At 36.3% G+C, this 13,639-nt stretch overlaps 1 protein-coding gene across 5 annotated transcripts in view; it reads right to left on the bottom strand.

Annotated features, from left to right (window-relative positions):
* The window catches only part of C11H12orf4 (chromosome 11 C12orf4 homolog), a 51,471-nt gene extending 37,919 nt beyond the window's left edge, over window positions 1-13,552 (bottom strand). For 2 of the 5 annotated variants that reach the window (XM_025403521.1, XM_025403523.1), the window contains exons 1-6: window positions 13,457-13,546; window positions 11,050-11,244; window positions 9,168-9,313; window positions 4,892-5,073; window positions 486-585; window positions 246-367 (exon numbers count right to left, since the gene is read on the bottom strand). In XM_025403521.1, coding sequence (XP_025259306.1) covers window positions 246-367; window positions 486-585; window positions 4,892-5,073; window positions 9,168-9,313; window positions 11,050-11,227 — 728 coding nt within the window. In that variant the 5' untranslated portion in view covers window positions 11,228-11,244; window positions 13,457-13,546. Of the gene's footprint in view, window positions 1-245; window positions 368-485; window positions 586-4,891; window positions 5,074-9,167; window positions 9,314-11,049; window positions 11,245-13,456 lie in introns of all 5 variants that reach the window. The other 3 variants (XM_025403524.1, XM_025403525.1, XM_025403526.1) reach the window with 2 other exon arrangements.
* Window positions 13,553-13,639: the final 87 nt, after the last annotated feature.

Here is a 13,639-nt window from a genome sequence, read left to right as displayed (position 1 = left end):
AGCTACTCGGGAGGCTGAGGCAGGAGAATGGCGTGAACCCGGGAGGCAGAGTTTGCAGTGAGCTGAGATCCGGCCACTGTACTCCAGCCTGGGCGACAGAGCGAGACTCCGTCTCAAAAACAAATAAAAAAAATAAAAAAATAAAAATAAAAATGCATACAGCTAAAAGGTTTAAGTTTGCAGTAAATATAAACCATTACTAACAATAGACCATTATACAAATAAGAACAACACATAGTAAATACCTAAGGGAGCTGTTGTTGGGGTTTTTTAGGTCTTGGTGAAGTTTTATTACCCATTCCTGATACTCTTGTTTTTGGATGGCAGTTGATTGTTTTAATTCATTCGACCATTTATTTTCTAGGTCCTAAAAGAAACAGTGTACCAACTGGTTAATTTTTTTACCCAAACAAAACAAAACAACAACAAAAAAACAACAAAAGAAAATGCAACTGCATACCTAAAAGTCACTGTATTTCACTTACTTGCTGGGATTCAAAATGCTGAGCAGCCAGTGAATTTACATCTTGATCTGTCAGTGATTTTCCCAACTCCTGCATCACTTTTTCCATTTCAATACCTTGTCTAAAACACAAATAAGCAAATCAGGGATATTCATCAAACTTTCAAGGTATATGATCCTTCAGATTCATCGAACACTCTCTATAAAGTGAAAATAAAAATTTTTTTTTATAGAAATGTGTCCACGAATGAGAATTATAACTCGAAAGTACTCAGAATCCTTGGAAATGGAAACTACCAAATTATGAGGACAGTGTCATATAATATCAACATCATTTGTGCAGCTAAATTTTCATCTAAATTTATTGCATAGATGAATGCAGTCAAAATCTAAGTTATCTTTCAATTACCACGGCTAATGTTAAAAACTTTGGACCTTCTTTTCACCTGCAAATTTCCTCAAAGAAGAGACTCTGCAAATTCAGCTTAAATGGATTTTCTATTTGTATATGAACTGAAGTGACTTCAACCTCTGAAAGTTAGTTTACATTATATCCAGAAGCAGATAATTAGATCCTGAGTCAAATTATTATTAAGCCATAAAATTTACAGAGGGATGTAAAATACAGTCTGAAGATGTTGGTCACAGCTTCTGCATTTATCCAAAGAAACAATGTGTAAAAATAAAAAATGGTTTTTCCTACAGGAAAAACTAACCAGTGGTGTTAGAAGTACAGATAATGGTTATTTATGAGGGAAAGGGTAAAGGACTAGAAGGGCATGAAAGAGGCCTACGTAATGCTGGAAATATTCTATTTATTGATCTGGGCAATGGTTACGTGGTTGTGCTTAATTTGTGATAGTTTCCTGAGCTGTACACCCACAGTGTGTTGCCTTTTCTGTATGTATGTTATATTTTAATAAATAAGTTCACTTAAAACATTGAAATTAAAGATTATCTTTCAATACAAATGTATGCAAAAAGTTTGTTCTAAAACAAATTTCTAACAAACTGGGAAAGAACAAAACACAGATATAAACTAAAAGGATTTTATCATCCTAGTTAATTCAAGTAAATTGCTCTTAAGAGTGAATTTCTGGCCAGGCGTGATGGCTCACACCTGTAATCCCAGCACTTTGGGAGGCCGAGGTGGGCAGATTACCTGAGGTCAGGAGTTCAAGACCAGCCTGGCCAACATGGTGAGAAATGCAATTTTTCTCTATTAAAAATGCAAAAATTAAAATGCAAAAATTAGCTGGGCATGGTAGCGGGCGCCTGTAATCCAAGCTACTCGGGAGGCTGAGGTAGGAGAACTGCTTGAACTCAGGAGACGGAGGTTGCAGTGAGCTGAGATCACGTCACTGTACTCCAGCCTGGGAGACAGAGCGAGACTCCATCTCAAAAAAAAAAAAAAAAAAAAAAAAGAGTGAATTTGTACTTATTTATAACACTGATTAAGATACTTATATATATATATGACAAATTAAATTCAAGCAAGTTATACATATATACATTTCTGTATATACATTCTGGTAGTAAATATTTAATATCATTTAAATCCCACTTAGTTCTAAAGCAGATGACTCCATTAATTTCTAATAACTACTACAGGTCAAGTGAAAATTATGCTTGCAAGTGAGATTCTTATTTAGAAACAGAAATAACTGCTAAACATTTATAAATACAAACTTAGATATAAATATATATTACTATTTTACATTACACATGTTCCCTCTAGTGGATAAAAGGTATCATTGCCATTTTTAAAGTTTAAAGAAATATCTAGAATCTGGTTTGCTTAAAAAAAAAAGCACATTTCTTGTGAAGGAAAAGATAGAAATTCAACAAATAAAATTTCACGAACATTTATTTCATCCTAAATATGTCCGAAAGGCAACTAGCTAATCATATAGCTGATGATACAATATATATTTTCTACGATTAAGATAGAGGAAAATTTTATTACATGATGAAATACTAAATATAGCCTGGCTCAGTATGTCAGATGTGACAACTCTGGCATCCTGTATATTATCTTGAAGATACTTAAAGAAAAAAGATCATTATAACTTGTACTATTGATGCTATGCCGAGAAACTGTCTGTTAAAGATGTACAATGGCATTAAAATGAAATAAGAAATAAGAAAATGTGTCATTTCTGCTCATGAACTGGATAAATAAATTAAGCACCAAAATATCGGGTCAACCTCCACAGACACTAGTGAATTATAACTTACCTTAAGTCATACTGTTCACCTTTGCAATAAATAGTACCTACCAGAGGAATATAGCTTATTTTTTTTTTCAAGCTAGCAGTTTGGACAAGTGAAAAATAAATTACAAAACTTTAAAAAATAGATGAATTCAAGCATTATTTATATGTTTAGAAAGAAAAAAGAAGGCCAAACCCCATCAAGAAATATGGCCAAAGATCATTCCAAACAATGAAGTAAACCCAAACAAACCTCTACTAAAAAACTATTCCATGAAAAAAAAAGTATGAATACCAGTAAATGCAGCTAATTAGTAAGTTAATTCAACTTCCCAAAAGATGAAGAATCATGTAGAACAGAAATCTTCTTCTGATTTAGAAAAAGGAACCATTATAGACTATTAATGGCTAGATATAGAGTTTTCTGGGGGGTACAGGCAGCAAACTATGCTGCAAGTTAGAGTCACTCAACAGACGAACTGAAGTACTAGGAATGGAAGCATAGGGAGCCAAAGTGGGAATTTATCAATATACCCAAAGAGGCAGAATGAGTCTAGTCACAGAAGACCTGAGAGCTAATAACAGATTCAGGATGACTTTAAGGTTATATTATTTGAAGGCCTAGGAGGAAAAATCAAACAAATTGAAGTTCAACAGAAAGTAATTAATTAGTATTAGGTAATTCTATTTTTATGTATTTTTAAAAACCTAATTCTATATTTTGTTCTTCTTTTTAAACTATATTCACAATTTTATTGGTTACATAATAAAGAACTAGAAAGAAACTTTTGTCTTCCCCAGGGAAATATGTTTCAACTATATACCTAGTGGCAACCACTCACTACAGGTATCTCATCGAAAAGGAATAAACTGCCTCAACACAGCTGGTCAACAAACCAAACCTATAAACAGTGACAAATATCTCAAAACGTCACGTTCTTTTTGACAGAGATCATTCTAATATTTTACAAAGTATGAGCATAAATGTCCAGAGGAGTACAATTGTTATGAAAATTTACAAATCTATGCCATATAATAAAAATGCTAATTTGGTACACAGAAGAGGGTATCCCTCAGGAACAATTATTAAACACATTTGTTTATTATTTTTCTGTACTTAAAATTTTCTTAACCATGACAACATTCCAAAGATCATTCTCATCTTGCTAGCCTTACTGTTTTCTAACGGGAAGCTAATGAGAACCAGGAACAAACCAGCATATCTTTTTACATTTACTCCTTTGGGACTATTAAATCAGTTACACTAAAAAAAAAAAAAAAAAAAAAAAAAAAAGTGATTTTGTCCTTATGTACTCTCACAATCAAAGCAACACTAAAAATATTACCTTCATTGCATATACACCCAATGTCTTAAATAAGTGTTTTTAAGATAATGAATGTTATTAGATTCTGCTAAATTATAGTGGATTATCTAGAACGACATATCCTGAATTCCTATCACAATTTATCTAGAGTTACTAGAAAGCAGTCAGGGAGGCCACTTCTTATTTTAAAATACACAATGCTAGAAGTTTTTGACATACTCCGAAGAAAAAATAAATAAGAAAAGCATTGTTTGTATACTGTGTTAAGTAATCCATACAGTAGGAATTCAAATCTAATTACAATGTCTTGGAACAATACTAGCGTTATTATTTTTTTCTAAGGTACTTGAGCATACAAAATGAACTGAAAGAGCCATGGACATAGTTAGAGCAGGGCAATGCAGAGGTTCTGAATAGGGAGACAGAATGGTACAGTGGTTAACAGTTCTGAAGTCAGATTTCCTGGTTTCAAATTCCAGCATGCCCTTGGACAAGTTACTTATTTAAACAAAAACTTCTTCATCTGTAAAATGGAAATAATAGTAGGGTTATGGTAAAGATCAAATGAGACAGGGTATCCAAAGCACTTTGCACAGTGCCTGGAACAAAGCAAACCTTCTAAGGAAGTAATCTATTCCTCTTATTAGAGATAAGAATATACAAGGCCACCAGCATCATTTATTTAGGTAAATCACTTAGAAGGTGTATAAACCTATGAGGACCCTCCCAGTTGTAGTTACACATGTAAACATACAAGAAAATTAATTTCTAATATTGAAGTATTTTTTTCTATCTTATCCTTTTTGTAAAAAATAAAAACAAGTTGTTCTGCAGGCCATCTATTTGACAATGTAACATTTCATTCTGATAATGCAAGAAATTTGAAATACCTCTCTCGTAATTTTTTCAGTTCCACATCTCTTTCACCAATCAGTTCTGAGATACTAACAAAGTAATTATGTTCCAAATTTAAGAGCGTTTCAGAGGCAGGAGAATGAATTAGGTCATGGTACACATCTGCAAAATCTTCATCCCAACTGGGTTCTTCAGGCCTCGCGTGCTCTAATGTGGTCTACAAGACAATATACAGACATTCTTAAATCATGACCTAGTATTTTTATTTAACAGACTACCAGAAAAGTACGTATATGATTCAATTTTTGTACATCAATGACAGAAAGACCCTCTTTTATATATATATATGAATGTGTGTGTATTATATAGGATTATCTAAGTACAGAAAAAAAAATGTGGAGAGACACAGACTAAGTTCTTAATATAAGTTACCTGGAAGCAGAAATGAGAAAGAGGTACTAATGCGGAGGAAGGGATAGGAAGTGTCCATAATAAAAGCGTAGGCTATGACCTCATTTCTGTGAAATCACACACACACACACACACACACACACACACACACACGATCAACAAAACGCCAATGGTGGCTATTTCAGGACAGTGGGATTTCTGATAGCCTTTATTTATATTCTAACATACTGCATACTGTATGGTAAAATAACTTGCATGCATTAGTTACATAATCAGAGAAAACTTTTCATTATGAAAAAAATACTGCTAAAATAGGTTACATATTTAGAAAATAAGGTGACCTATTCATGCATACCTATATCAAGATAAATGTGTAATTATGCATTTAGTTTGACCTTTTCTAGTGTTACGTTTTCTTTTTAAAATATAAGCAGGCTTTTAAGTATATAAAAATGGTAGCTATTAAAATGAAGAAGGGACTGAGTAAATGCTGATAGACAAGAAAAGCAGAAACAGGGAGAAACAAAATGGGAATGCCCTCAGCACACACAGATACATCCAGGGAGGTACAGATGCCTATTCCAAGGGCAGCCTCCTCAACTCGTCAGAGGAAACTGATAGCTGAGAAGGCCCCTGTCAAAGATCATATGATTTAATGGCATGAAACAGCAACAAAACAAAGATTTTGATGTTTTTTCCATTATAGATCTTTGCAAAAGATACCTGTAAAAAAAAAAAAAAACTAAACTAAATTCTTCCCTTTTCTTACCCATGAAAATATTAAAAACTGGAATTTATAATATGACTTAAAGAGTAATAATTTACCTTAAAACAACTGAACACATCACAGAAACATGTATATTGAACTCAGTCAGTCAACAGGGAAACTTTCCTAATTTGTTCTCTTTCACTTCAACCAGTGGCCACATCAGAAGGCAGGAGACTAGCTGAACCTAGGAACTAGGATTTCATCTCCTCTATGCCTCTGAAACCCCAACACTGTTCTGATAACTGTTCATCTTTAGAGGTGGTACTGCTGTAGGAATTATAACCAGCCCATGGGACTTAATTTCTGTTTAAAATTCACTTCAGGGCAAAGTTGAAATTTTGTAGGGAGGAACTACTGCAAGACTGTAGGGATGTGCTTGGCCACACGTAACACCAGATGTTCAATAGCCCCACTACCAGATCATTCAACTACAATAATCTGCAGCATTAATTTTAAACTCAGTCTAAGGCAAGCCTTATGAATAGGTAGAAGATACCTACGTGAGAAGAACTAAGCATAGTTTTTTCCTTGATCTAATTTATGCCACTCCCTCAGGACAGATGCTACTAGAAAGGGGACTGTGACAGCTGAGAGGAATGGAGCACTGAGGAAGTGGCTGCACAGAGAAAGCTATTCAATGTCCAGGCCATTATTTCTCCACCTCCACTTCCAGGCATAACATCTGACTTCTCTGAGGTTCAAACCATTCGGCACCCCTTATCTTTCATGGCCATTATTATCTAACAACCTACCTGTCCATCACTCACCCTCATTCCTGTAAAGCTTTGGCACCAAGTTCAAAGACTTCCTCTCTGCCCCACATCCTGCAACCTGGGTTACCTGGATATCCATGTGGATACCCATCCAAGGCCCTGCCTTCTTACTTTCCTGAACTCTACAGTCTTTACTGTGGAGTCCCAGTTAGGGCAAAGGAGTCAGGCTGGCAGGACCAGGGGAAAGCAAAAAGAAAAAGCAGAGAAGCTATAAGTCTGGCTTTCTTCATGGCCAGACCAAGCTTGTCCAATCTGTGGCACAGGATGGCTTTGAATGCCGCCCAACACAACAAATTCATAAATTGCCATGTTTTTTTTTTTTTAAGCTCATCAGCTATCCTTCACGTTAGTGTATTTTATGTGTGGCCCAAGACAATTCTTCTTCTTCCAGTGTGGCCCAGGGAAGCCAAAAGATTGGACACCCCGGTCCAGGCCATGTAGCCCTCCTGCGCCCAACTTTCACCAGACACCTGCAAGATAGCTGCAAGACTGCAGCTCACTGCAATCTTGGGGTTATCAGTACTGTATGCAGCACTCTACAGCATACAGCATAAATGCTGTCCTATAAAATCTCCAGCAAGCCTTTGTTTCCTTGAAGTCAGCTTCTCTTCTGCTGGCCTGCCTATTGCCTCCTCGCAATGTATTTTCCTGCTTTCTCTAATAAATCCACCTTTCTTTATCTACAACTGTCTTGGTAAATTCTTTTACCCCTGTACCACCAGCCCAGATAGTCATTGTTCACATGCAAAATTTACTAGTTCTCCACACCACCTCAGCCAACCATTTAGTATCCTCATCAGAAACTCAGTCAGTCAGTATTCAAACATTCTAGTCTCTGACTATAACCTCCACCCAAGATTTCTCACTCAATAATTCCCAGGTAATTGATATTTAACCTCATTAGGACCTCCACTTCATAAGTTTCTCAATGTTTTCATTTTTTTATCAGCCATCAACTGCCACCTAGCTTCACTTCCTTCCCTATGTAGCTTACGTTTTGTGATTTGGCATTCAACCACTGTCTTGCCGATATCCTCAACTCCCTTGACTGATGTACCTTATCTTACCTACCTAACAAAACCCGAATCTTACTCCTCTTCTCTATGCCTGCAGTCAGGCTTTAGAGAGCTGCAGCAGAAAAATCACAAAACTCTATAAAGTTTACAGTGACAAACTGGTGCCACTCTTAATCTTGGCCTCAATGATGCCTGGCAATCCTATCACTGCCTGCTCAGTTTTCTCCTTAAATATCCAACAATCTTACTATACCTACCGCCTCATCTAAACAAATAACCTGTCTTTCCTTAAAGTTGAAACAATCAGAAGAGAATATTCTCAACTTCCTGCTACCAAATTAATAAAATTATCTAGATTTATACCCAACCTTTCCTGCTTCTCTTTGGCTATAACTGGAGAAGTATCTGTCTTCCCAGTTATGATTAATTCTCCATTTGAGTTCTGGATTCTATCCCTTCTAGTCCTAAACTCTGCCATCTTAAAAAACAAACCTTTGACCTTGTGTTCCCATTTAGCCAGTGCCCCATCCTTCACCTCTTTATATTCAAACTTCTTCAGTTAGTATACTAATTCTTCCTATTTCCACACTCTCACATTCTTAAAGTCAATGAAATCTAGTTTCCACCACCACCAACTTACTGAAACTGATCTTGCCACAGACAAGATTACTTGATAAATGCAATGGATATTTTTGAGTCTTTTCTTTGCCTCTTATACTTGAGGTCATCTTGGCATGCTCTCATAGTTTAATTTGCAGTGCTCTTTCTTAGTACCTAAAATCATTTGTGGTACACCTAATGGCACCTTAGACGTTATGAAACGGTATATTATTTAAATAGAAAATGATATTATGTGACTACACAACAATAATGAAGATAAGTTTATAAAAGTAAACCAAAGGTTAAACGAATTACTATTGCTGGTTTAGGGCTGCCAGATAAAACACAGAACCCTCACTTAAATTAGAATTTCAGATAGTGAAAAATTTTTTAGTATAAATATGTTCCATGTAACGTGTTGACATACTAAAAAAAATTCATTTATCTGGAATTCTAACTTAACTGGGTACCCTATATTTTTAATTACTAAATCTGGTGACCCTATGCTGGTGAGATATACGCAAGTAGCCTCTTGTTTTACGAAGGTATTACATAGAAAGCACTTTGTCTTACGTGCTCACCCTGATATAGGAAGCACAGAAGCAGCAACATATTTATTATAGAATGTTGGTATGTGGAGAAAAGGGATCTTATAACTATTTCAGGATTACCATAGCATTTTACAAATTTTCACCCAAATCCAGAATATCCCTGAAATTTACGATCTGACCTATTTTCTTACCTCCGCATAAGCTTTGGCCCACGTACTTGCCAGCTGATGTAAATCCACCTCACCTGATTTCACAGCTTCCAGGGATGCTTCAGCATCTCTATCATAATCTCTGAGGGATTCTTCTTCTATAAATTGAGTCAGAGCTTCTTTTAAGTCTGTTACAGGGACATCAAACACCATCATCAGCAAAATCCAGGTATAAATAGGGAACATTTTACCTGGCTGAGAATTCCAACATGAAATCTTATTTTTAAATTTTTATTGATTTATTTAGAGATGGGTTCTCTCTCTGTTATACAGGCTGGAGTACAGTGGCATGATCGCAGCTCACGGCAGTCCTGAATTCCTGGACTCCAGTGATCCTCTCACCTCAGCCTCCCGAGGAGCTGGGACCACAGGTGCATGCCACCATGCATGGCTAATTTTTGTATTTTTGGTAGAGATGGGTCTCGCCATGTTGCCCAGGCTGGTCTCAAACTCTTGAGCTCAAGTGATCCACTTGCCTTAGCCTCCCAAAGTGCTGGGATTACAGGTGCGAGCCACCTTGCCTGGACATGAAATTTTATTTTATCAAGCTGATACTCTTAATAGAATCTCCAACTAAAATGAAATCAGCTTAGGGGATCATTTAACTAATTTCATGATTATTTTCCTTTACTATGACAGGCTGTTGTATAGAGAAAGGTCAAAAGTCTTAACTCTTATGTATTCCCTTGATACTAATAAAGTAATGTTACTTTCTTAAGCCTGATATTTCAGTTTGAAGCCACGGGGGTATGAGGACATAAAGAAAATGCTACAGATTTTGAGGGTCTGAACATTACTGTATTTAGATTAAAAAGAGTTTTCCATGTAACTTTAAAGGGTACATTGTTACATCCTTTGAAAGAGAAGTTGAATGACTAGCTTATTAAAACATTTAACTCAGATGACTGACCGATTTCAGTTTTACAGACACCACTTAGAGAATGACATAATGGAAGAGCACTGTGAGAGAAGTTAGGACACCCGTGTTCTGGTTCTGGCTCTATCATTATCACTATGTTTGCAACTTTAGACAGTGGTTCACAATCTTAAGTGTGCATTAGAATCCCCTGGAGGCCTTATTTAAACAGACTGTTGCATGCTACTCCAGTTTCTGATTCAGCAGGAATAGGATGGAGCCCAAGAATTCACATGCCTACCAAGCTCTCAGGTGATGCTGTTGCTGCTAAATGATTAGAAACCATATTTCAACAACCACTGTCTTGGGTAAATAATTTAACCTCTTTATGTCCCAGTTTTCTTGTTTGTACGATGTGATTGGGCTATAAAGTTTCTAGGTTCTCTTATAACTCTAACCTATGATCTAACATATTCTGAATTTAAAATTTTTCCTAGACTGTGAGATAGAACACAGACTTTTAAAAATGGGTTTAATACATATTACTTTATAAAACTAATTTAGGTAAGCAAAGACTATTCAAAAATTAGTACACTTTCTGTCCTATGGCATCTCAGAAATTAATAACCAGATTATTAAAAGGGCAACCAATTTAGCACTATAATGCTATTACCCCAATTTAGCACTATAATGCTATTACCACAATTAGTGACACCTAAACTGCCTTATAACTTCACCCAACTAAATTCAGAAGAGCTCCTCTAATTCCAAACTTGGTAGCTAATTTTTCACTATAAAATCCAATTTTTATACTTTATAAACAACTACCACTTACAGAAAAAAACACTTAATAAAGCTCTGGGGAAATGTTTTTATTCTTGGAATCAGTTCCTATTTTATGGCTGTTTCCAAAGCTTCTTAGGTTTATGCTTTCTAATATGAAACTTCTAATGACAGACTATTGAAACTAATAAAGCGATGTTACTTTAAAAAAAAATCAGTCCTCACCTTTTTCTATAAAGCACGGTAAACTGTGCAGCAGCATCAGACGTCCATGTAAATGACTGGCATTCTCTTGAACAGGAAATCTGAGTGGCACTCTCAGTTCTAAGCACTGACTTCCTACTTTAAATTTATATACAAATTCTCTCTCTCTATTGCAGAATCTTTCTCTGTTTTTCTTCATGTTCTTTGACAGGATTTCTAAAGAACAAAAAAGCAGAAGGTTGTAAGTCCATAAAGAAATTTATTTCATTATTGCTGTCCTACTTCTAAGAAAACATTCCACCATTCAAGCGATTTTATATGTGTGACTCTGAGCCAATTATTCTAGTTTTTCCCAAGTGTTTATCCCTGTACTTCCATGGAGAAAACAAAGTGCTTCTTAAAAAAAAAAAACAAAAACAAACAAACAAAAAAACACTTTGTTTTAAACTTGATTTAAGAAAAAAAAAATTATGGCCATAAAGTACTTTATATTCCAAGGCAGGGTTCTCAATCATAGGGAAGGACCATGGAGAGATGAGCAGAAAGAATTCTTAGGGAGAGTTCATGGGTGGGGAAACACAAAGCTTATGAAACCGCTGGTAAAAAGAAAGTCAAAGAAGCAAATCAGGGACCAAGCAGTGATTCCGGAGAACTTAGAGGTTGTGGTCATGAGATGTGACTGGGGGAAGGGGAGTAAGAAAGTGTTAGAAAGATTTCCATGTGGGAAGAAGATACACAGAAAATAGAGCGTACAGAACCTCCACTTCTGGCCCACACCCAAAGGCAAACTAGACACTACTAAGAAAGAAGAAAATCTAGTTAAAGGAAGTAAGAATCAACATCAATTAAAGATGTATTTATTCATTAGCCTTGTAACTGGACTTCCTATGGCTAGGCTTTCTCCCATCAAATCAGTTCTCACGTTATTTTCTACACTGAAGTTATAGTAACCTTTCTTTTAAAGAAAGGAATATACTTATCTGATCATGTTGTTCATCCGTTTAAAAACTTTCTATGACATTCCATTGCTCTTGGGATAAAATGTAAACTCCTTATCCCAGTTTACAACACCCCTGCTTATGTTTCCACTCTCTTCTCAGAAACTGCACCTCTCCTTGCTAACACACAAATTCACAAATTTTATTTCCCAGCCATTCTGAACTTCTGTCAATACCAAACTTCTCTTTCCATGCCGAATCTTTTTGAATGCCTTTTCCTTGGCCTAGACCACTCTTACCGATTTTAATTCCGTTGGATAACAATTGCTAATTCTTCAGGTCTCAGTTTAGCCTCTAGGAAGACTTATTCAACTTCCCAAAACTGGACTGGGTCCCGACAGGCTCTCATATTAGCCTGGACTTATTTGAATCATGGCACTAACCACGCTCTATTTCTTACTCTTGCTAGAAAACAGTCTTCTTGAAGGGGGAGGAATACTGTCTTGTATTCCATGTATTAAGCAGGATGTTGGGAATGGCAAAAACTAATAAATAACTGTTGGATTGTGTGGCGTTTTTATTTTATGGTGCTCACGGGAAAAATAAAGAAAAGCAATTATTCATATGGTTCTTTTAAAAGATATCACCTGAAATATAAAAAAAAAAAAACTCAAAGGACTTTTGTACGTGTGGTGGGGGGAGGGGGGGCTGGTAAGTTGAATTATCCAGACTATATTTTCAAATCTGTATGTAGGCTATACACAAAAATCTCCGTCTATTTCACCATAATGCAAATGATAGGGCATTTGTTTTACTCAGGAAGAATTAACATTAAACGTAAAGCAATAAAAATTTTTATAAAGTTAGAAAACTACCGAAACTACATAAAGGTCTATTTTATCTAGAAATTTCACTCCTAAGTATATATCCAAATACACACACACGCATACGTTCGCTGAAGTATACAGGGAAGAATGCCCATACAAGTTTTATTTATAATAGCCCCAAACTGGCAACAACCAAAATGCGTATTAGTAGAATAGTAAACTTGTTTATTTTATGAGATAAATACTACACAGCAATAAAAAAGCACCAACCGCTAATAAATGCAAAAAAATGAATGAATCAGGAACGTTGAAAAAAAAAAAAAGAAGGCAGACACAAAAGCTCTGGTTCAACATTCAGATTTGTGTTTCAAGAAACTGGTAGCTTTAGTTCTTTCTCCCCTCACTCTTTTTTTAGACTAATGGTCTATCCTGAAGCCTTGGCTCAGTTTTAGCAACCGTGATCCAGGAAAGTTTCCCAGAAGAAAACGGGATGGGAGGAGGGCTGGACCGAACACACAGCCAACAGAGCGGAGGCTCTGAGGCTCACATTAGGCAAAAGGAAGGCAGACGGTCGAGCTGAGAAACTTCAACCGGGTGAGGGGACTAATCCCTTTGCAACGGGTGTCAGTCTGAAAGGGCGTCCTCACTCGGTTCTGGGCTCACCTCGCCTAGTTCCGAAGTCCTGAGCAGTCCGCTCACTCGAGCTGTCAGCGCGTCCTGCACTGGGAAACCAGCTGACTTGCCCACTTACACTTTCCAGCCCGCGGATCCGCGACCGCAGATTCGCCACAACTATTTCTATTTCCTGGCATCTTGTAGAAAATTTCTCAGTCCAAGTGCCCGTAG

Source organism: Theropithecus gelada, chromosome 11 (genome assembly GCF_003255815.1).
Source record: "Theropithecus gelada isolate Dixy chromosome 11, Tgel_1.0, whole genome shotgun sequence".
Classification (NCBI taxonomy): Eukaryota; Metazoa; Chordata; class Mammalia; order Primates; family Cercopithecidae; genus Theropithecus; species Theropithecus gelada.
Note: the sequence above shows the minus strand (reverse complement) of the source record. Positions and strands in the feature narration are given on the sequence as shown.